The 24,434-nt window shown below is 39.6% G+C and overlaps 1 protein-coding gene across 1 annotated transcript in view; it reads left to right on the forward strand.

The window, feature by feature from the left end:
* The window catches only part of ANO3 (anoctamin 3), a 460,052-nt gene that overhangs the window by 429,109 nt on the left and 6,509 nt on the right, over nucleotides 1-24,434 (forward strand). The window contains exons 21-26 of the mRNA XM_069553832.1: nucleotides 10,707-10,804; nucleotides 14,205-14,338; nucleotides 15,197-15,349; nucleotides 16,458-16,605; nucleotides 21,911-21,991; nucleotides 22,165-22,270. Of these exons, the coding sequence (XP_069409933.1) occupies nucleotides 10,707-10,804; nucleotides 14,205-14,338; nucleotides 15,197-15,349; nucleotides 16,458-16,605; nucleotides 21,911-21,991; nucleotides 22,165-22,270 (720 nt within the window). The remainder of the gene's footprint in view (nucleotides 1-10,706; nucleotides 10,805-14,204; nucleotides 14,339-15,196; nucleotides 15,350-16,457; nucleotides 16,606-21,910; nucleotides 21,992-22,164; nucleotides 22,271-24,434) is intronic.

Genomic DNA, 24,434 nt, shown 5'->3' on the forward strand with positions numbered 1-24,434 from the left:
TGTGTGTGTGGTGTGGTGTGGTGAAGGGGGAGGGAGAAATAAGGCTTACTTTTTTCCAAGAATGTTCAGTGGAGTTAGCAAGGGTAGTGTGGGGAACAAAGTGGTCACAGGCAGGGAGGTCTGCATATTGATGCCATTTGAGTGCCTGCTAGCACCAGTAATTTTGTTTAATTGGGTACTCTTTTAACTGGGGCTTCCTTGATAGCTCAGTTGGTAAAGAATCTTCCTGCAATTCAGGAGACCCTGGTTTGATTCCTGGGTCAGAAAGATCCTCTGCAGAAGGGGGAGGCTACCCACTGCAGTATTCTTGGGCTTCCCTGGTGACTCAGCTGGTAAACAATCCACCTGCAATGTGGAAGACCTGGGTTCAATCCCTGGGTTGGGAAGATCCCCTGGAGAAGGAAGTGGCTACCTACTCCAGTATTCTGGCCTGGAGAATACCACAGCCTGTAAAGTCCATGGGGTCGCAAAGAGTCAGACACAACTGAGCTACTTTCACACTTTCACTGTTAATTGTGAAATTATTAGAATTTGTGATTCCTCTTTGAAAGTCCCAGGGAAATAACTGTAATATTAGTGTCAGGAAAAATATTTCATAACCATCCTATTTTCCACAATGCATATGACATAGACAGTAGCCATATTTTCCAACAAAAGATTTATTTTGAAAAAAAAAATCAGTGAATTAAAAATATGGGTTTGGAATAGAGCCTGGAAATCCTGGAAATGTAGATAGAAAAGGTATATATGATGGAAAATAAAAGTTAGATCTCTGAATTTAGTCATACAACAAGCATTTATTAATACATACTGTATCTTAGACCTCTGCTGGGTAATATGTGGTGTACAAGTGAAGATATCTTTTTCCTTTCTTTAATAATGTTAACAATCTTGAAGAAAATAACATAACCATGATATGTAACAAGTATTTTGTCTTTGGAATCTGACAATCTATGTTCTAATCTGGCCCCCCTGGATACATGATCTTAATATTTCTATGTCTCAGTTTATTTGTTGTTGTTATTGCAAATTGTGATAAGATTCATCATTCTCAATAATACTGGCCATAGGTAGATTAAGTTGGATCTTGCATGTAAAATGCCTGGCATAAATAATGGCAGCTATTTATAAAGAAATAAAAATAGTACTGCAATTTATTTAGAAAATTTATAAACTGGCCATTATGGACTTCTCTCACACTATGCTATATAATATCTCATGGCTTCCCAGATTGTACTAGTGGTAAAGAATCCACCTACCAATACAGGAGACACAAGAGACACCAGGTTTGGTCTCCCTGGGTCAGGAAGAACCCTGGAGAAGGGAATGGCAGCCCACTCCAGTATTCTTGCCTGGGAAATCCCATGGACAGAAGAGCCTGGTGGGCTACAGTCTATGGGGTCACAAAGAGTCAGACACAAATGAGCAACTGAGCACCTTATTTGTGTATCTATATAAAATGTTAATAGTTAATATTGAATGAGTGTTTACGATATACCAGCACATTCAAGAGAGTTTCAGAAAAACATCTATTTCTGCTTTATTGACTATGCCAAATCCTTTGACTGTGTGGATCACAATAAACTGTGGAAAATTCCAAAAGAGATGGGCATACCAGACCACCTGACCTGCCTCTTGAGAAACCTGTATGCAGGTCAGGAAGCAACTGGACATGGAACAACAGACTGGTACCAAATAGGAAAAGGAGTACGTCAAGGCTATATATTGTCACCCTGCTTATTTAACTTATATGCAGAGTACATCATGAGAAATGCTGGGCTGGAGAAAGCACAAGCTGGAATCAAGATTGCCAGGAGAAATAGCAATAACCTCAGATATGCAGATGACACCACCCTTATGGCAGAAAGTGAAGAAGAACTAAAGAGCTTCTTGATGAAAGTGAAAAAGGAGAGTGAAGAAGTTGGCTTAAAGCTCAGCATTAAGAAAACTAAGATCATGGCATCTGGTCCCATCACTTCATGGGAAATAGATGGGGAAACAGTGGAAACAGTGTCAGACTTTATTTTTCTGGGCTCCAAAATCACTGCAGATGGTGATTGCAGCCATGAAATTAAAAGACACTTACTCCTTGGAAGGAAAGTTATGACCAACCTAGACAGCATATTGAAAAGCAGAGACATTACTTTGCCAACAAAGGTCCATCTAGTCAAGGCTAGGGTTTTTCCAGAGGTCATGTATGGATGTGAGAGTTGGACTATAAAGAAGGCTGAGTGCTGAAAAATTGATGCTTTTGAACTGTGGTGTTGGAGAAGACTCTTGAGAGTGCCTTGGACTGCAAGGAGATCCAACCAGTCCATTCTAAAGGAGATCAGTCCTGGGTGTTCATTGGAGGGACTGATGTTGAAGCTGAAATTCCAATACTTTGGCCACCTGATGTGAAGACCTGACTCATTTGAAAAGGCCCTGATGCTGGGAAAGATTGAGGGCCGGAAGAGAAGGGGACAACAGAGGATGAGATTGTTTGATGGCATCACTGACTTGATGGACATGGGTTTGGGTGGACTCTGGGAGTTGGTGATGGACAGGGAGGCCTGGCGTGCTGCTGTTCATGGGGTCACAAGCAGTCAGACACAACTGAGTGACTGAACTGAACTGAGCACATTCAAGCAATTGGTTCTAAAAGTTCTACATATGTTAATGTATTGATTCCTTACAGCATTTCTATTATCACACACATGTTACTGATGAGAAAACAGAAACTTAGAGAAGTTATGTAATTTGCCTACACATCAAAAAATACTTACAAAGTGATGAAGTCATCACTTTGATATTAATTTGATTCAGGCAGTCTAGATTTTATGCTCTGACCACTGTGCATTCCAGCCACTGTTGGGATAGCATATTGCCACAATGGAGAACCTAATAGAGATAGATTTTGATATGAAATTGCTGAATGATTTCTGGCTCCTACATACAAACTGGAATATAGTAGACATACTAAAGTGGATCAAGTGAGAGGAATGAGGATATCAGAGTCTCACAGTTCTGTCTGCCACGTAGATTCATTATTTACAAAATGGAGATATGAACACCCATCTCACCAGGCTTGATGAGGAAAAAAATGAGAAAAATATATGAAGGCACCCAGCTTTGAATTGTCCATGGTCATATGGATAAGACCTTTTAGAACCAACACCCCAAAAAGATATCCTTTTCATTATAGGGAACTGGAATGCTAAAGTAGGAAGTCAAGAGATGCCTGGACTAACAGGCAAATTTGGTCCTGGCAAGGCAAAGGCTAACAGAGTTTTGTCAAGAGAATGCATTGGTCATAGCAAATACCCTCTTCCAACAACACAAGGGAAGACTCTAGACTCTACACATGAACATCACCAGATGGTCAATACCAAAATCAGATTGATTATACTCCCTGCATCTGAATATGTAGAAGTTCTATACAGTCAGCAAAAACAAGACCAGGAGCTGACTGTGGCTCAGATCATGAACTCTTATTGCTAATTCAGACTTAAATTGAAGGAAGTAGGGAAAACCACTAGACTATTCAGGTATGACCTAAATCAAATCCCTCAGGATTATACAGTGTAAGTGACAAATAGATTCAAGGGATTAGATCTGATATACAAAGTGCTGAAGAGCTATGGACAGAGGTTTGTGACATTGTACCAGAAGCAGCGATCAAGACCATCCCCAAGGGAAAGAAAGGCAAAAAGGCAAAATGGTTGTCTGACGAGGCCTAACAAATAGCTGTGAAAAGAAGAGAAGCAAAAGGCAAAGGTGAAAAGGAAAGATATACCCATTTGAATGCAGAGTTCCAAAGAATACCAAGGAGAGATAAGAAAGCCTTCCTCAGTGATCATTGCAAAGAAATAGAGGAAGACAATAGAATAGGAAAGACTAGAGATCTCTTCAAGAAAATTACAGATACTGAGGGAACATTTCATTTTAAGAAGGTCTCAGTAAAGGACAGAAATGGTATGGACCTAAGAGAAGCAGAAGATATTAAGAAGAAGTGGCAAGAATACACAGAAGAACTATACATAAAAGATCTCAATGACCCAGATAACCACGATGGTGTGATCACTCACTTAGAGCCAGACATCCTGGAATGCAAAGTAAAATGGGCCTTAAGAAGCATCACTATGAACAAAGCTAATAGAGGTGATGGAATTCCAGTTGAGCTATTTCAAATCCAAAAGATAATGCTGTTAAAGTGCTGCACTCAGTATGCCAATACATTTGGAAAACTCAGCAGTAGTGGCCACAGGACAAGAAAGGCAATGCCAAGGAATGCTCAAACTACTGCACAATTGCACTCATCTCACATGCCTGCAAAGTAATGCTTAAAATTCTCCAAGCCAGGCTTCAGCAGTACGTGAACTGTGAACTTCCAGATGTTCAAGCTGGATTTAGAAAAGGCAGAGGAACCAGAGATCAAATTGCCAACATCTACTAGATCATTGAAGAAGCAAGAGAGTTCCAGAAAAACATCTACTTCTGCTTTATTGACTATGCCAAAGCCTTTGACTGTGTGGATCACAATAAACTGTGGAAAATTCTGAAAGAGATGGGAATACCAGACAACCTGACCTGCCTCCTGAGAAACCTGTATTCAGGTCAAGAAACAATAGTTAGAACTGCACATGAAACAACAGACTGGTTCCAAATCAGGAGAGGAGTACGTCAAGGCTGTATTTTGTCAATTTGCTTATTTAACTTATATGCAGAGTACATTATGCAAAATGCTGGACTGGATGAAACACAAGTTGGAATCAAGATTTCTGGGAGAAATATCAATAATCACAGATATGCAGATGACACCAACCTTATGGGAGAAAGTGAAGAACTAAAGAGCCTCTTGATGAAAGTGAAAGAGGAGAGTGAAAATTTTGGCAGAAAACTCAACATTCAGAAAACTAAGATCATGGGCATCTGGTCCCATCAGTTCAGTTCAGTTCAGTTACTCAGTTGTGTCCGACTCTGCGACCCCATGAATCGCAGCAAGCCAGGCCTCCCTGTCCATCACCAACTCCCAGAGTCCACCCAAACACATGTCCATCAAGTCGATGATGCCATCCAACCATCTCATCCTCTGTCGTCCCCTTCTGTTGCTGCCTTCAATCTTTCCCAGCATCAGGGTCTTTTCAAATGAGTCAGCTCTTCTCATCAGGTAGCCAAACTATTGGAGTTTCAGCTTTAGCATCAATCTTTCCAAAGAACACCCAGGACTGATCTCCTTTAGAATAGACTGGTTGGATCTCCTTGCAGTCCAAGGGACTCTCAAGAGTCTTCTCCAACACCACAGTTCAAAAGCATAAAATCTTTGGTGCTCAGCTTTCTTCACAGTCCAACTCTCACATCCATACATAACCACTGGAAAAACCATAGCCTTGACTAGACGGACATTTGTTGGCAAAGTAGTGTTTCTGCTTTTCAACATGCTATCTAGGTTGGTCATAACTTTTCTTCCAAGGAGTAAGCGTCTTTTAATTTCATGGCTGCAATCACCATCTGCAGTGATTTTGGAGCCCAAAAAAATAAAGTCTGACACTGTTTCCACTGTTTCCCCATCTATTTCCCATGAAGTGATGGGACCAGATGCCATGATCTTCGTTTTCTGAATGTTGAGCTTTAAGCCAACTTTTTCACTCTCCTCTTTCACTTTCATCAAGAGGCATTTTAGTTCCTCTTCACTTTCTGCCATAAGGGTGGTTTCATCTGCATATCTGAGGTCATTGATATTTCTCCCGGCAATCTTGATTCCAGCTTGTGCTTCTTCCAGCCCAGCGTTTCTCATGGTGTTTTCTGCATAGAAGTTAAATAAGCAGGGTAACAATATATAGCCTTGACATACTCCTTTTCCTATTTGGAACCAGTCTGTTGTTCCATGTCCAGTTCTAACTGTTGCTTCCTGACCTGCATACAGGTTTCTCAAGAGGCAGGTCAGGTGGTCTGGTATGCCCATCTCTTTCAGAATTTTCCACAGTTTATTGTGATCCACACAGTCAAAGGCTTTGGCATAGTCAATAAAGCAGAAATAGATGTTTTTCTGGAGCTCTCTTGCTTTTTCGATGATCCAGCAGATGTTGGCAATTTGATCTCTGGTTCCTCTGCCTTTTCTAAAACCAGCTTGAACATCTGGAAGTTCATGATTCTCGTATTGCTGAAGCCTGGTTGGGAGAATTTTGTGCATTACTTTACTAGTGTGTGAGATGAGTGCAATTGTGCGGTAGTTTCAGCATTCTTTGCCATTGCCTTTCTTTGGGATTGGAATGAAAACTGACCTTTTCCAGTCCTGTGGCCACTGCTGAGTTTTCCAAATTTGCTGGCATATTGAGTGCAGCACTTTCACACCTCATCTTTCAGGATTTGAAATAACTCAACTGGAATTCCATCACCTCCACTAGCTTTGTTCGTAGTGATGCTTTCTAAGGCCCACTTGACTTCACATTCCAGGATGTCTGGCTCTAGGTGAGTGATCACAGCATCGTGATTATCTTGGTCTTAAAGATCTTTTTTGTACAGTTCTTCTGTGTATTCTTACCACTTCTTCTTAATATCTTCTGCCTCTGTTAGGTTCATACCATTTCTGTCCTTTATCGAGCCCATCTTTGCATGAAATGTTCCCGTGGTATCTCTAATTTTCATGGCAAATAGATGGGGAAACAATGGAAACAGTAACAGACTTTATTTTAGGGGGCTCCAAAATCACTGCAGATGGTGACTGCAGCCATGAAATTAAAATACTTGCTCCCTGTAAGAAAATCTAATGAGCAAACTAGACAGCATATTAAAAAGCAGAAACATTACTTTACCAACAAGGCTCTGTCTAGTCAAAGTTATTGTTTTTCCAGTAGTCATGTATGGATGTGAGAATTGGACTGTAAAGAAAGCTGAAGAATTGATGCTTTTGAACTGTGGTGTTGGAGAAGACTCTTGAGAGTGCCTTGGACTGCAAGAAGTTCGACCAGTCCATCCCAAGGGAAATCTTCCTAAATATTCATTGGAAGGACTGATGCTATTGCTGAAACTCCAATACTTTGGCAACCTGATGCAAAGAACTGACACTTTGGAAAAAACCCTGATGCTGGGAAAGATTGAAGGTGGGAGGGGATGGGGACGATAGAGGATGAGATGGTTGGATGGCCTTACTGGCTTGATGGTCATGAGTTTGCGTAAACTCCAGGAGTTGGTGATGGACAAGGAAGCCCTGCATGCTGCAGTCCATGGGGTGGCAGAGTTAGACGTGACTTAACTGAGCGACTGAACTGCTGCTGGTCATATGATTGTGAGTGGTGCAATGGGAATGAAAGTCTGGGTCTCCTGCACATTTATCCATGCCCTTTACTCATTCTGAGCTTCCCTAGTGGCTCATCTGGTAAAGAATCTGCCTGCAATGTGGGAGTCCTGGTTTCGATCCCTGGGTTGGGAAGATCCTCTGGAGAAGGGAATGGCTACCCACTCCAGTATTCTGGCCTGGAGAATTCCAGGGACTGTATAGTCCATGGGGTCACAAAGAGTCAGACACAACTGAGTGACTTTCACATTACTCTTTCTAAGTATAAACTTTTTACTAAATGAATTTTAGAGTATTGAAGGACTGGATTTAGCTCAAAGGAATCATTATGTGAGGAGGTAGATTCACTGAAACTGTTAGACCGCTTTCTCTACCATATTAGAGAAGGAAATGGCAATCCACTCCAGTATTCTTGCCTGGAGAATTCCATGGGCATAGGAGCCTGGCAGGCTACTGCTCATGGGGTCGCAAAGAGTTGGACATGACTGAGCGACTAACACACTCTGTCCTATAAATCACAAAATCCTTATGCTCAATTCCAACAAAATTGTAAATGGCCTGTCCTCTGGCCTCCCCACTTTGCTCTACCATTGCGGAGAGTCTATGATGGTCTTCTTTTTCCCTTTCCACAAAATAATAGGCTTTGCTAAAGCAGCCCTACAAGGCAGCAAACATATTTGATAAATAGAAGTCATCCTTAGCATTATGTGAGGGAGCAGTGCATTAGGGTAGAGGAGACCACAGCTTTCATTTCCACATCACCAGTTAGCATTGCATGATCTTGGACAAGTTAATTTGCCTCTTTGAGTCTCTCTACAAAAAATGAACAGTTTTAGCTTGCAACTGTGATCTGTGATCTGCCTCTGTAGCTTAGTAATTATTCGGTCTCAGACATTCTACTAAACCTGTTTATGGTATATATATGGCAGAGTTCAGGGGGTCCTAAATTCATCCTGAAAAGGAGTATGCTTGTATAGGAGAACTGAAACTTCTCCACATGATAAAAACTACCACTGGCAAACCCTCTCTCTGGCTTAGATTGGAGAGTTTTAAGTTACTGGGCTGGAAACAGAAAAGGAGGCTCTTTGTGTCCTAAGTATTTGTTCCCTTTGAAGTCCCACTGGTACTGACTTGATAGAAATAGAAACTGTAGATCAAAGCTACAAAGAACATCGGCCTTATGAGCAGGACATGAACCCATTTCCAAAGAAAAAGACCTACGCTTTCCTACTCAAATAGTGCGCAGTTTTCAAGCAAAACACACTGATTACAATTTTCATTGTAATCACATTTTTGTGTGCATGGGTTTCTAATGTTGTTGCATTTGCGCATGCTCAGTCACTCAGCCATGTCGGACTTTGCAGCCCTATGGACTGTAGCCCACCAGGCTCCTCTGTCCATGGGATTTTCCAGGCAAGAATACCTGAGCAGGTTGCCATTTCCTCCTCCAGAGGATCTTCCAGACCCAGGGATCGAACCCACTTCTCCTGCATTGGCAAATGGATTCTTTACCACTGAGCCACCTGAGAAGCCCTCTAATGCTATTACTGAAGACTAAAAGGCAGTGGAGCACAGACAGGGCATCACTGGGATCATACTGGCAAACTTTTGTGGTGTACTTTTATCACTTAAATGCATTATAATATGCATAGATAATTTCTCCCTGGGCGATAGACCTTCCCCCCATCTTGAGAATGGGCTAGGCTTAGTGACTCACTTCTGAGAGAAAGGAAAAATGAGTAGCTTTTCAATGGAAACACCTGGCAGATTCTATACTAACCAAATATTGAAGGTTAATATCACTAGGAATGACGTGTGGATACCATGTAACCCTGATGGTGAAAATGGCACTTCACCACTGTACCCTACCTCCATTCCCAAAACATATAACCCCAGTCTAAATGTGAAAACATGAGATTAACCCAGCTTGGGGGATTGTCCACAGGATGCTTGTCAGTGATACTTAAAATTGTTAAGAATATGAAAATCTGAGAAACTGCCTAGACCAGAGGAGATTGGAAGAGACATGACAAATCAATTCTACAAGGTATCCCAGATTAGATCCCGGAGCAGGTGAAATCTAAGTCTGGAGTTTAGTTAATTGTTGTTCAGTCGCTAAGTCATGGCTGACTCTTTGTGACCCCATGGACTGTAGCTCTCCAGGCCTCCCTGTCCTTCACTATCTCCCAGAGCTTGCTCAAACTCATGTCTGTTGAATTGGTGATGCCATCCAACTATCTTATTCTCTGTCATCCCCTTCTCCTCCTGCCCTCAGTCTTTCCCAGTATCAGGGTCTTTTCCATTGAGTTGGCTCTTCTCATCAGGTGGCCAAAGTATTAGAGCTTCAGTTTCAGCATCAGTCCTTCCAATGAATATTCAGGGATGATTCTGTAGGATTGACTGGTTTGATCTCCTTGCTATCTAAGGGATTCTCAAGAGTTCTTCTTCAACACCACAGTTCAAAAGTATCAATTCTTTGGCACTCAGCCTTCTTTATGGTCCAAATCTCACATCCGTACATGACTACTAGAAAAACTATAGCTTTGACTATACAGACTTTTGTCAGCAAAGCGATGTCTCTGTTTTTTAATACACTACCTAATAGAAATGTATTACTGTGAACTTCTTAGCTTTGACAATATACCTTGGTTCTGTAAGGGGCAGTGAAGGGAATTGGGAGAGGAGTGTATTGGCACTCTCTGTACTATTTTAGCTTTGCAAATTTTCTACAAATTTAAAATTAGCCTGAGGTAGGAAGCTTAATTTTAAAAATATAAACATTTTGTTAAATATTTTAATATCACTTGGTTATTAAATTGATTCCTTGATGGTTCAGATGGTAAAGAATCTGCCTGCAATGCAGGAGACCCAGGTTTGATCCATGTGTCAGGAAGATCCCTTGAAGAAGAAAGTGGCTATCCATTCCAATGTTCTTGCCCGGGGAATTCCATGGACAGAGGAGCTTGGTGGACTACAGTCCATGGGATCACAGAATCAGACATGACTGAGTGACTAGTACTTATACTGTTTTCATAAAGTATTCCAGAGCATTCATTAAATGCGATCATGCCTAACATGGAGCCTGGCAGTAGTAAGTGTTCATTAAAAGGCAGATTTGTTAGACTTCCCTGGTGGTCCAGTGGTTAAGATTTTGTGCTTCCAATGCAGAGAACACACCTCATGGGGTGGCCATGAGAAAAAAAAAGGTTTGTTGTTATTGTTGTTATAATTTTGATCAATATTCCAGTATATTTACTGAAAACTTTCCTATCAAGTATCCTCATACATGCTATTCCTCCCTTGTTTTTATTCTCTTTGTGCATTGACATGAGGAGACATGGCTTTAGAATTTGCTATGCAGTTGGAAGATGGGGGTGTTTAAGCTACCTGAGAAGAGCAAGATCCTTATTGCCTCTGTTGTTTGTTTCAGTGCCACCCTAGTGGCTGTTTGATAGACCTCTGCCTCCAGATGGGAGTTATCATGTTTTTGAAGCAAATATGGAACAATTTTATGGAACTGGGATACCCGTGAGTACTTAATTTTTACACTGGCCGTGTATAGTGTGACAGGTCTTCCCAGGAGGCCCTAGGGGTAAAGAACCTTCCTGCCAATGCAGGAAACAGAAGAGCATCACATTCAATCACTGGGTTGGGAAGATCCCCTGGAGAGGGAGATGGCAACCCACTCCAGGATTCTTTCCTGGAGAAGTCAATGGACAGAGGAGCCTGGCGGGTTATAGTCTGTGGGGCCTCAAAAAGTCAGACACAACTGAGTGTACACAGATGTACATAGAGAGTGACAAAGAAGAAAGGTACGGCAGTATGGCTGGCTGTTAAGAAGTGGGCTTGGTAAGCAGGCTCATAACAGTTCAGTTTCCATTCTGCTCCTCTCTGAAATGTGTGACTGTGTGTAAGTCAGTCTGGCCTTAGTTTTCACATCTCCTAGAAGGGCTCAATGGCTGTATCTTCTCAAGAACAGTTTAAAGGATTAATGGAAAGAATGGATGTAAATTACTTGTATTCTGTTCGGTATCCTAACACACTTGTTAGTATTCTTAAAGCATTATTGATAGTGTGGGTTCTTGAGGACAAAAATAACTTTCTGGTTTCTTTTGGTTACCAAAAGACTAAGGTGGTAGTTGTTTTCGTTTAATACATAGAACCTCCATTCTACCCGCCTGCCAAAAAAAAGCAAAATAAAGTTAAAGTCGTAGATGGGAATATTTTGGGCTCTTTGTTACAACAACAATAATAACAAAAATCATTACACCAGTATTGGTTGTGACAATATCAAACCAACAGCATTCTATTTTTGCCCATATAGATATATTCTGTGAAATGCTGACATAAAAGGACCTTGAATGCTCACTTTTACATCTACAAAAATATATTATCCTTTAGAATATAGTGAAATACAGTGTATTTAAAATAATGTGATATGGAAGCTTTGAGGTCTAATCAAGCTAAAAACAATGTAGTATTGAGAAATTTCCTTGTTATGGGGGAGGAACTGGTTAGTTAACTGATGCTATAAATAGTTTAGGCTCAGTCATCAAATTATACAATATTTTTTTCTCCTCATTGTCACATAACTATATCAGGACATGCCTGAGCAGAGGGGTTGGAGAGGTGATACTAACCCTGAAATTGGCAATAATGTATTGTGTTAAATTACAGGCAGTCTTAGAGCACTGGACTGTGAAATTACTGAGACCTGGTTCAGATTTGTTCTCTGCCTCTTGCTAAAGATACTTATAATTTACTTAACCTCTCTGAGACATTATTTTTTAATTTGTAAAATAAGGGATTTATGAAGATTAGATTATATGACACAATGGTATTTAAATCTTCATCAATAAGTGACAGAGGCTTTTTGTGAAGAGATATTTATACAAATCCTCGAGAGTCAAATGCATTAAAGCGAATAAAGAGAATAGCAACAAAGGTTTGGGAAGTCCAGTGCGTTTTTCATATCCTTTTCTATCCTTGGCTCATCTCTTTGAACATAAATTTTGAAGAATGTAATTTGAAAATATCAGAATAAATTAAGTATCAAGTGCCTACCACAGCATCTCACATAGAGTGGGTAATTCACAAGCACAGTCAAAATGGTGTGGTAGCCATTGTGGTATTAACATTGATTCTTATTGTTATCATTATCCATGTACTTCTATACATACTGTGCACTTTGGACAGCACCTTCTACCATGTCCTTGCCCAAGAGGTCAGCCTGGATTTTGTATTTCAAATCCCAAGGGTACCATGGCAAAGGATACCTGGTGAGGTTTTTCCAACAATTGGGTTAAGACCTTGCTGCAGAAAATGTAACAGGAGTGACCCAGCCCCTAAAGCAATAATTTTTAAACTTTAAACCACAATTCTCTTTCTTCAAGTAGAATATTAAGCAGATCAGACTGAAGTAAATAACATAGAAGCAAATTGGCTTTCCAACTCCAACCCTTTTTTTCATCTTCATGAGGCTCCAGAGGCAACCTACATGGAGCACACACTGAAGCACTCTGCCCGATGTTTTTATCTAGCTATAGTGGCTCTTCCAACCCCCACTAAAGCTCTAAGTCCATGATTAATTACAACTGAGAGTTGAATAGTGTTCACTGAGTCCTGTGAAATTCACTTTATCCTAGAGATAATTTTCATCTAACTCTTAAAATAATTAATTATCCAGAAGTCTATAATATTTGCATACCAGGATATTTCTGAGTCATATAATTTCAAGACTGCCCCTGGACTGGGGAAAGAGTATTGTTACCTCCTTCCCAAGTCTGACAAATGGACTGAAACACAGACTCATTGCCTGTAAATTATTGTTCTCTATAGAAGCAGAGTGTAATTGCTTGAATGCTTCATGTTTATAGACTCAGAGAAGTGAAGTGACTTAATAAAAGCCACACAGCTAATGCACTGTAGGGTGGAGACTAGAAATTACATCTCTTGAAACTCTAGGTAGGGCTCAATTAAATGATTTTTCTCATGTTCAGAGAGCACAGCAAGATAATTTGGCAGGAAGGGCTCAGATACAATTACAGCAGGCAGCATAGGAGTTTAAATATTTATATAGGTGGGATCATAGAATCATAGAAATGAGACTCTGTCTAAACAATGTCAGGAAGCACCAGTACATGGGAGGATCAACTCTGAAAAATATGTAGATGTTTATAGGGGCTAGGAAGTCTAGGGCCCCTTTGGTCCAGTGGTTAAGAATCCTGCTGCCAAGCAGGGGACATGGGTTTGACCCCCGCTCCGGGAAGATTCCTCATGCTGTGCGGCAACTAAGCCCAAGCACCACAACTACTGAGCCTGTGTGTCACAACTACTGAAGCCCATGTGCCTTAGAGCCTGTGCTCTGCTGAGAGAGAAGTTACAGCAATGAAAAGCCCAGCCACTGCAACAAGAGAATAGCCCCGCCTGCCACAACTAGAGAAAGCCCACGTGCAGCAAGGAAGATGCAGCACAACCAAAAATAAATGAATAAATAACTTTGTAAAAATGAAGTTGAGACCATACAAAGACCCCCCATTCCCAGTACAGTTTCAAGGTAGTTCAGTTCAGTTCAGTTCAGTTCAGTCGCTCAGTTGTGTCCGACTCTTTGCGACCGCATGAATCGCAGCACGCCAGGCCTCCCTGTCCATCACCAACTCCCGGAGTTCACTCAGACTCGCGTCCATCGAGTCAGTGATGCCATCCAGCCATCTCATCCTCTGTCGTCCCCTTCTCCTCCTGCCCTCAATCCCTCCCAGCATCAAAGTCTTCTCCAATGAGTCAACTCTTCGCATGAGGTGGCCAAAGTACTGGAGTTTCAGCTTTAGTATCATTCCTTCCAAATGTTTCACTTTTCCTAATGCACTGTAAATTGTTTACCAGTTGCTTAAATAAGAGCTCAAAAGCCCTTTGTCTGCTCATAATGTAGGTTGATCCAGAACTGGTGGTCACGACATAAAATCAAGCGGGGAATTCAAGATGCTTCCATCCCTCAGTGGGAAAATGATTGGAATCTGCAGCCCATGAATATTCACGGACTGATGGATGAGTACTTAGAAATGGGTATGGAACCTTCTGCAAAGCTGTTTGACCTTCTTGATAGTTTTTTCTACTTCACGCAGACTCTGATTCCAGAGAGAAAACCGTCTCTCTTCTTTCCAACTCCAAGCTTTCTAAAACACAACTACACCTTTATCTCAGCAGAGCTAGAGAAGATATTAAGGCAGTGCCCTTGGAAGGCTTATGCATATTGCTCTGTCAACCATAATATTTGAGCAAAATGAAAGTATCTACCTTTTAAACAAATATTTTAAAGGAACATAATAAAGCAAAACTCATTCCTATGTTAAATGTATCATCCCCCCCACCCCCCAAATAAAGCAGTAATTCTTTCTCACAGTAAATTTTTGCACAGATCCATCTGAGTCTGGGCTTCTTCAAGAAATTTTTTTATATTATGAAAATAAGGATCGACTATTAAGATCGCTGCATGTTGGTGTGTTCTTTTAACGTTTGCTTTTGTTCTCTGGCCCTCAGTTTTCTCATCCAGAAAAACAGAGGACAAGATTAGGTCTCTTGCTTCTCTTCTAGGACTGAGCAGTTTTCTTCAAGTCCTCTGACATTTTTCTTCTTTTATGATGTATCGCATAGAGGTAAAAGGCTCATAGAGCTTTTTACAGTCTATTGAGACCTGAGTTTGAATTCAGATTTTAACCCTTTTTTAGCTATCTATCTTTTAGCCAGATTAACAGCTATGAGCTTCAAGTTTTCTCAACTGTAAACTAGGATAAGCATACTTACTTTTTGGGTGTTGAAAGGATTAAAGGCAATCTATGTAAAGATGCCTAATATGGCACAAAGAAGACACTCAATAAATGAGACTGTTTATATTACTAATTTTCTAACTCTCTGCCTTTACAGTTTTGCAGTTTGGTTTTACCACCATCTTCGTTGCAGCTTTTCCTCTGGCCCCCCTTTTGGCCTTGTTAAACAATATCATCGAAATCAGGCTGGATGCATACAAATTTGTCACCCAGTGGCGGAGGCCTTTGCCAGCCCGAGCAACCGACATAGGTAAGATTCAGGAACTACATGGGTTTTTGCATTGCTAAGGCCAAGTGGTGGCTTGATCTTACTTAGCATCATATGTGTTTCTATTGCTGGGGCTCCCTTCCAAACATAATGAAACTGTTTTCATTAACAAAAGAATGAAATGAGAGTAATTTTATTTATAACTCTTGCCTGAGAGTAAGTTCTTACTGAGCATTGCTATTTCATAAACTTGTTTGTAACTGTAAAGGATGTTATATATACCTTTCTAGGACTTATTTTTTCATATCATTGTTTTTTAAAGTTAATTTTAATCCTATTTGAAACATCAGTTTTGACCAAAATCAGTAGTCTGTTGATCATATACAATTTCAAAGCCTGTTTCGTGTATCTATGTAATGCCAGATTGGTTGACATTTTCTGCTTCTTAAGAAACCAATGATTTCCAGATCTTGACACTAAACTAGTTTTACTTTTTAATATTTTTACATCAAAAACGTTTTTGACAAAGATAAAGGCAAAACTCATAGTGAATGCAGATATTTTGGGGTTCACACAATGATGTACTACTATATTTTTATTGGTTTAAGTACTAATCAAGTTCTATATATAGGTTTTGAAGAATCTTAAGCATCTATGCCATATCTCATTGTTAAAAATAAAAACCAATTCCAACAATCTTCTAATTTTCAAATCTCTGTAGATGGGATCTTCCTCCTCTCTATAGAAAGTATTTGGTAGCTGTAATATCTGTAGTGAGATATACACCATCCTTAGAAAATAAATAGTGGACAGAGCTTGGTTCCAACAGCGGCTTCTCTGGTGACTCAGACGGTGAAGATCTGTCTGCAGTGTGGGAGACCTGGGTTCGATCCCTGGGTCAGGAAGATCCTCTGGAGAAGAGAATGGCTACTCACTCCAGTGTCCTTGCCTGGAGAATTCTACGGACGGAGGAACCTGGTGGGCTATAGTCTACGGGGTCCCAAGGAGTCAGAGACAACTGAGCAACTAACACTTTCACAATACTTGGTTCCAGCATAACTAAAACATCTTTTCCAAGTTAAAGGTTGGAAAACTAAAGGATTTTCTGTTTTTTCTGTTTATTCGCTGTCTTTTATCTTTCTCCCACTAGGCATCTGGTATGGAATTCTTGAAGGAATCGGTATATTGGCTGTGATCACTAATGCTTTTGTAATTGCTATAACATCTGATTACATCCCACGTTTCGTCTATGAATACAAATATGGCCCCTGTGCAACTCATTTTGAATATAGTGAAAGGTAAGGTTAATGTTACACATTTTATGCTTGTCATTAAACAGAACTTACTGGGCAGTTTTGTTCTGTGACCATTAAGGGTAATGTTTCTGATCATTGTTTTTCTGTGTTTGTTAGATGAAACCAAGTGGGATAAAAAGTGCAACAGTGTTTTACAGCAAATAATTTTAGAGTCTCTCTATGACTTTCTGTGTAAATTCATCACCAGCATTAAAATGGTAAAAACATTATAATGTATTTAGAAGTCAGATATAAAACCAGGAGAGACCTTAAAAACCATCCAGTGCAATTTTCTGTCTATGAAGTGAAGTGATATGAAAGTCGTTCAGTCTGTCTGACTCTTTGCAACCCCACGGACTATACAGTCCATGGAATTCTCCAGGCCAGAATACTGGAGTGAGTAGCTGTTTCCTTCTCTAGGGGATCTTCCCAACCCAGGGATCAAACCCAGGTCTCACACATTGCAGGCAGATTCTCTACCCTCTGAACCAAAAGAGAAGCCCAAGAATACTGGCATGGGTAGCCTATCCCTTCTCCAGCGGATCTTCCCAGCCGAGGAATCAAATCGGGGTCTCCTGCATTGCAGGTGGATTCTTTACCAGCTGAGCTATCAGGAAATTGAGGCCCATAATAGTTAATTGGATTACTGAAGGGAATTAAACTAGTTTGGGAGGAGATGCAGAATGTAAAGAAACTGTCAGCTATATAAGAGATTTTTCTAAAGGAATTTACTGCTGGAGATTTTAAGGATGCAGAAAAGGATACCCTAGACCTGCCTCCTTTTTCTTTTTCATTAAAATTTAAATCAATACTTCCATAGTTTCTTGACCTCTGCACTATTGACACTGTAGAGCAGATAATTCTGTTTTTGATTAGGAGGGGAATTATCTTACGATGTTTAGCAGCACCCATGGCCTCTACCCAGTGGATACGAAAAGCAACCTCCCTGCTCCCCGAGTTGTGACAACCACTGATGTCTCCAATCATCACAAAATGGTCCCTGGGGAACAAAATTTCTCATTTTATTGATGGAACCACTGCCTTAAGGGACATGGACTTTCCAGATCTTTCCTTCTTGAAAATGTGTGTTAGGGAAGAATGAAAGGGAGAGAAACTGGAATTTTTAGCTAGAGGGTAGCTTTAGGCATGAAAGTAGTGATAGGTGATTAGTAGTGATAGGAGAAGCTGCCTCTCCTCCCTTCAAGAGCAGCTCTGGGCTTGCATCTTATCTAGGTACAGGACTTGCGCCCCAGCAGGCTGAGTCCTGGTTAGGAAGACATCAGCTCTTAGTTCTGCTGATGAACTAATTTGTCTCAGAACATTGCAGTGCCTTTCTCAACACAAACAAATATCTCAATTTTTCAAAGAGAGGTAATAAATACATGAGATTTTATTTTATATTTTAGAGTCTTGTCAAGAGATTGTTGACTTGAAGTCAAACTCCCTAGACTTAAGTATTAACTTTGCTTCTTACTAAAAGGCGCATCATCAATCTGGAACTTTGTTTCAGAAATGATGTCTGAGGTAATATTTTATGAACTGTAAAACACGAAACACTGAAAAAGAAGGTTTTAATATTAGCAGTGAAAAATCACAAAGTCCCTTTTTTCTTAATTCAAAATGGTCTAGAAGCAGGAAAGATTTGAAATACATAGCACAATTGGCAGCCCTCTTCCTCACAGGCATTGTTTGTTAGTGTCTTTACTGCCACCTAGCGGCAGATGAGAATGAGATTGGCTGGGCATCAGCTATTTTACATTCCAGTCCCGACTTTTCACTTAGTCAGCATATGACCCCTTCTCCATAAGCAGTGACTAGGGATGCAGAATCATTTCAAGGAGAGATGTGGTGAACTTATGTGAGGTTGAAACCACACATTCACAAGGGCTACCTGTATTTAATTTTCTCTGGATATGCTTAGCAGCTAAATTGGAGTACTGTCATTCAGATTGGAGATTTCTAGAGCAAGAGGGCAAAAGGGCAAGATGGCAGTGGAGAGGAGAATGTTGGCAAGAGATCAGCTGAAATGATAAATTATTAGGTCTAGGATGGACAGGGAGTGGGGGAGAAGTCAGTGGGATCCTACAGTCAATATTTGGAGGTTTAGAATAAGATAAATGGGCACTCAAACCCAAGCTCTAACAACGTTATGTTCCAGGCAGGTTCTCAGTTTGTGGCCTGCATGTCTTCTTCAGTGTTCATGAGGTCAATACTATTTTCATAATAATACTAAGATACTATTTGCTTTCTTTATCACATTGAAGTCTGCACAGATGGTACAAAAGCACTGGTGGATAAAAATTTTTGGTGGCTTTGCATCACTCAAAGCAGTGGCACCAAAAACTACTAGTAATGATTGTATTTCTCACTACAGTCACCATTTTTAAGATGCCAGTACAAAATTTCAGATGGTTGAACACCACTACCGACTCAATGGACATGAATTTGAGCAAACTCCAGGAGGTAGTGAAAGATAGGGATGCCTGGTGTGCTGCAGTACCTAGGGTCACAAAGAGTTGGACATGACTTAGCAACTGAACAACAACAAAGACATTTCAAAATATCTTTGATAAAGCAGTAATAATTATTAATTGTATCAAGTCTCTACCCTTGAATAAATGTTTTCTCAATATTCTATCTGACAAAGCACAAAGTGTGCATGAAGTACTTGTGCTATACCCTGAAGTGTGATGGGAGTGTCAGAGAGCACCTGCGTGATTGTTGGAGCTGCATACCAAACCAGCATGTTTTTCAACAATTGCCAGACAAAGAACAATTACCAAACAAACTATGAGTATTCCCACTTGGGTATTTAGCAAACACTCTTTTATAAAATGCACAAAACTAGCTTGTCATTTTAAGGAAAATAATCAAGAATGTTTGTTGGGCTTGAGAGTTTCCCAGTATTTATTTTTTCTGATAAAAATCAGTGGTGATATTAACAATTGTGCTTTTCATGCTCTTCAGGAAAAAATAAATCAACACATGGGATATCTGCATAAGCAGCAGTCCCAGGGGCCAGTTTTGTGGCAGACAGTTTTTCAAGACCTGGGAGAGGAGGGATGGTTTGGGGTGATTCAAGTGCATTACATTTATTGTGCACTTTATTTCCAATCTAATGCTACTGCTGATCTGACAGGTACCAGTCTGTGGCCCAGAGGTTGGGGACCCCTGATTTAGGGAAAAGATATTCTCCAAATGGCCCCTATTTGATATCAGAGAATCATGCTTGGATAAATGATGAATTCAGACTACAAGATAGACCTGTTATGAAACAATATATGTGAAAGTTCATTGAAACTTTAAGATTCCACTTTGCAACAAAATTTGAGAAATTGCCATAGGTAGGGCTTTGGTGGAATACCAAAGAAAAGTACTGACATTTATCTGAAATATTAAAGTAGTCTTCTTTTTTCCAACTAGTTAATCCGTATGAGGCCAGATTTTCTACTTAACTTTCAACAAAAACAACACATTGCAGCAGATTTAATGCAGGTATTCCAAGGTGATTCAAGTGGTAAAGAATCCACCTGCCAATGCAGGAGACCCAAGAAACTTGGGTTCAATCTCTAAGTTAAGAAGATCCACTGGAGGAGAAAATGGCAACCCACTCCAGAATTCTTGCCTGGGAAATCCCACGGACAGAGGAGCCTAGTGGACTACAGTCCACGGGGTCGAAAGAGTTGGACACGATGGGGCACACATGAGTATCTTGTTGCTGTTCAGTGGCTCAGTCGTGTCTGATTCTTTGCGACCCCGTGGACTGCAGCACGCCAAGCTTTCCTGTCCTTCACCATCTCCTGGAGCTTGCTCAAACTCATGTCCATTGAGTCAGTGATCCATCCCATCATCTGTTGTCCCCTTCTCTTCCTGCTTTCAATCTTACCTGTCTTCTATTAAGGCAGATATTAAGGTATTTTGCAAACATGTAAATCTGTGTCATCTCTCACTCCAATTTTTTCTTTTGGAATATATATTTTTCAAATGTGTTTTTATATTATTTGAATGGATTTGATAGTTATTTACAATGAGTTAACATAAATATTTTCTAAATTTCTCTTTCAATTTCTAATGCGATAAATATCAATTGATATGCATGCTTGCATGCTAAGTCGCTTCAGTCGTGTCCAGCTCGGCAACCCCATGGGCTGTAGCCTGCCAGGCTCTGCTGTCTGTGGGATTCTCCAGGCAAGAATACTGGAGTTGGTTGCTATGCCCTCCTCTAGGGGATCTTCCCAACCGATGGATTGAACCTTTGTCTCTTATCATTTTCTGCATTGGGAGACGGGTTCTTTACCACTAATGCTACCTGGTTGCCCTTATGCAAATAGCTCCTTGAGATCCTCAATGCCTATTTTAAATGTAGAGGCTATCTGAAACCAGAAATTTTGAGAATTATAGTACTAAAGAAAGTCATTTAGTTTCTGTATATATTATTTTTTTTTAATCCACATGGTGGAAATAATAACCTTCTAAAGTTATTGTAAAAGTTGACCCTGATTACAATTTAATACTGAACCATCAGGGTAGGGAATTTTGCCTGTTTTGTTTATTGTTGAGTACCAAGTATCTATAATTATCTAACAAATTTTAGGTCCTCAATATATAAATTGAATAAGTTAATAAATCACAAATAAGCATTTTTATCAACTGGCTGCTTGATTATAATTATCCAAATACTGTAACATGTATATAATGCATATTTATAAAAGTATATTTATGCAGTTTCAATGCATATGAAATAACCACAATGCTCACTGCATGAAAGAAAGTGAAAGTGAAGTTGCTCAGTCATGTCCGACTCTTTGCAACCCCATGAACGGTAGCCTACCAGGCTCCGCTGTCCATGGGATTTTCCAGGCAAGAATACTGGAGTGGGGTGCCATTTCCTTCTCCAGGGGAACTTCCCAACCCAGGGATCAAACCCCGGTCTCCTGCATTGCAGACAGACACTTTACTGTATGAACCACCAGGGAAACCTGCCCACTGCATCAGTTCAGTTCAGTTCAATTCAGTTCAGTCGCTCAGTTGTGTCCGACTCTTTGCAGTGAACACTTAACAAAATATAAGCCAGGTGATAGGGCAAGACAGAAACTATTGCAGGGAAATCGCAGGCAAGAGTTGGTCTCATTAAGGTATAATCACAGGTATAGTGAGTCAGGGAATAGAATCAGAGAGCTGAGTTGCTTGGAGTTTATAATTAGAAAGAATGGCATAACTGCACTTATTAAACCCCATCATTTGTAATGAAGGAGTTGGATTAGAAATTTATGAATCTGAGTCACATGATGCTTTCTTTTCTTTTCAGTTGTTTAACAGGATATGTCAACAATAGCCTATCCTTCTTTGACCTGAGTGAACTTGGCATAGGAAAATCTGGGTATTGCAGGTACTTTAAAATTATAGCTGTCTTTTCTTTTTGCTTTCACCATTCCATCTCCTCCATTCAACATGTTAATGGGCCCATTGAAATTGTCATTTTGAAGTTTTGGCAAATAAAGAACATTTGGGATCTTCACATCTTGATCTCTATTCTCCAAACTCTGTTTTTGTGGATTTTAGGTACCGAGACTACAGAGGTCCTCCTTGGAGTTCCAAACCCTATGAATTCACCCTACAATACTGGCATATCCTCGCTGCTAGATTGGCCTTCATTATTGTGTTTGAGGTTAGTCACAGGCTGATAAAATTACTGTAGATAAACACTTTTCCAACTGATACATTAATTGTCTTTTTGAGCTCAGTTTCTCAGTGACTTCCAAAACTGGAGCTGACTATGTACCTGTAAAAGATTTAAATACAATGAAACCACGGTGACAAGTACAAAAAAAGCAAGGGATGAATAATGTTAGTTAAAGAGTGTTTATACCAGAAAACTAGGATAATCTCTAGGTCCATGATGGACCTACATATTATCACACTTAGTGAAGTAAGCCAGACAGAGAAAGACAAATATATTTCACTTATTTGTGGAATCTAAAAAGTGAACAAATAAATTTATTTATAAAACAGAAACAAACTCACAGACATAGAAGACAAATGTATAGTTACTAAAGGAGAAAGAGGGGGATAAATTAGAAGTTTGGAATTAACATATACATATTCAGTTCAATTCAGTTCAGTCGCTCAGTCGTGTCCAAGTCTTTGCGACCCCATGAATTGCAGCACGCCAGGCCTCCCTGTCCATCACCAACTCCCAGAGTTCATTCAAACTCATGTCCATCAAGTTGGTGATGCCATCCAGCCATCTCATCCTCTGTCACCCCACTTTCCTCCTTCCCCCAATCCCTCCCAGCATCAGAATCTTTTCCAATGAGTCAACTCTTCACATGAGGTGGCCAAAGTACTGGAGTTTCAGCTTTAGCATCATTCCTTCCAAAGAAATCCCAGGGTTGATCTCTTTTAGAATGAACTGGTTGGATCTCCTTGCAGTCCAAGGGACTCTCAAGAGTCTATTACTATATATCAAATAGATGACCAAAAATGACCTACTATATAGCATAGAAAACTATATTCAATATTTTATAATAACCTAGAAGGTAAAAGAATCTGAAAAAATAGATGTATATGTATATATATATATAACTCAGTCACTTTGCTTTATACCTGAAGCTAACACAGCATTATAAATCAACTGTACTTCAACTTAGTTATGAGCACCATAGTAACCAAATTTAAAAAGGAAAGAATGATTTTCATAATCTGACAAAAGGACCCATTTTATTCATCGGATGGAGAGATTATCTTCTGAACAATCAATGCTAATTATAGTTAATCATATGTATTTGTATAAGCATACAAATAATTCAGTAATTTATGCCTGAGAACACTTTTATAAAAATTGCACAGATTTTGATGATCACAGTGATGCAATAATACTAGATTGTAGTCTTGGGAAGAAATTTAGAGAAGCTACAGTATCATTGCCTTGCTTAAAATATAGCCAGCCTGATACAGTTAAGAACTTAATTAAATGCCTCAGTTACCAGCAACCTACCATCATGGATCCATGACACCAATGATGCCTTCTTTTTTCCCCCTCTCTTTTCATTCCCTGCTACCCACTCCTTCCATAAGCACCCACTCTCTCTTCTTCTGTGGAAGATGTTCCACATCTTTATTTGAATATATGTTTGTTTATAAATATATGTATGTGTGTGTGTATGTGTGTATAGTATTACTTAAAGTACTATTTTCCAGAATTACTTCAATGGTATTATGTAATAACTCATGTTATCTTTTGCCATTGTACTTTTTCAGATCTAGAGAGACATCTATCCATGAGATCTGTAATTTATTTTGTCACTTATGATATTTCATCAAAATTAAATACCATATGCTCCTTAAGATAGGTACTTAGACCTACAATAATTCTCTACCTCAATGTGTCTATTATTAAGACTATTGGACATGTTATCTTGTAAACACATTTAAGGGTTTTTAAGGAATATTTTACTCAGGTGTGGAATTGTTAGTTTATATGCATACTTGGTTTCATGTATAATAATACTGAGAGAGTGCTCTTCAAAATTCTCCTGGATTTTCACCAGATTTTCACAGTATCTGATTTCTAATATTTTGCAGTTGTAAAAGAGTAAGGTAATATTTTGCTTTAATTTTTTTGTTATAACTTGTTTATTAATAGCACTGACCATCACTTTTAGTACTAGAAAGCCATGTAGGCTTCCTTTTTTTGTAAGTGTATTATAACTTTGGTCCATTTTGGATTGTGTTTCCAGTGTATTTGTTAACAAATTTTATGATTTCCTTATCTATTTTACATATTAATCTTAACCAGTTATATACATAGCAGATATCACTTTTTGTCCACA

This window comes from Ovis canadensis, chromosome 15 (assembly GCF_042477335.2).
Source record: "Ovis canadensis isolate MfBH-ARS-UI-01 breed Bighorn chromosome 15, ARS-UI_OviCan_v2, whole genome shotgun sequence".
In the NCBI taxonomy this organism is placed as follows: domain Eukaryota; kingdom Metazoa; phylum Chordata; class Mammalia; order Artiodactyla; family Bovidae; genus Ovis; species Ovis canadensis.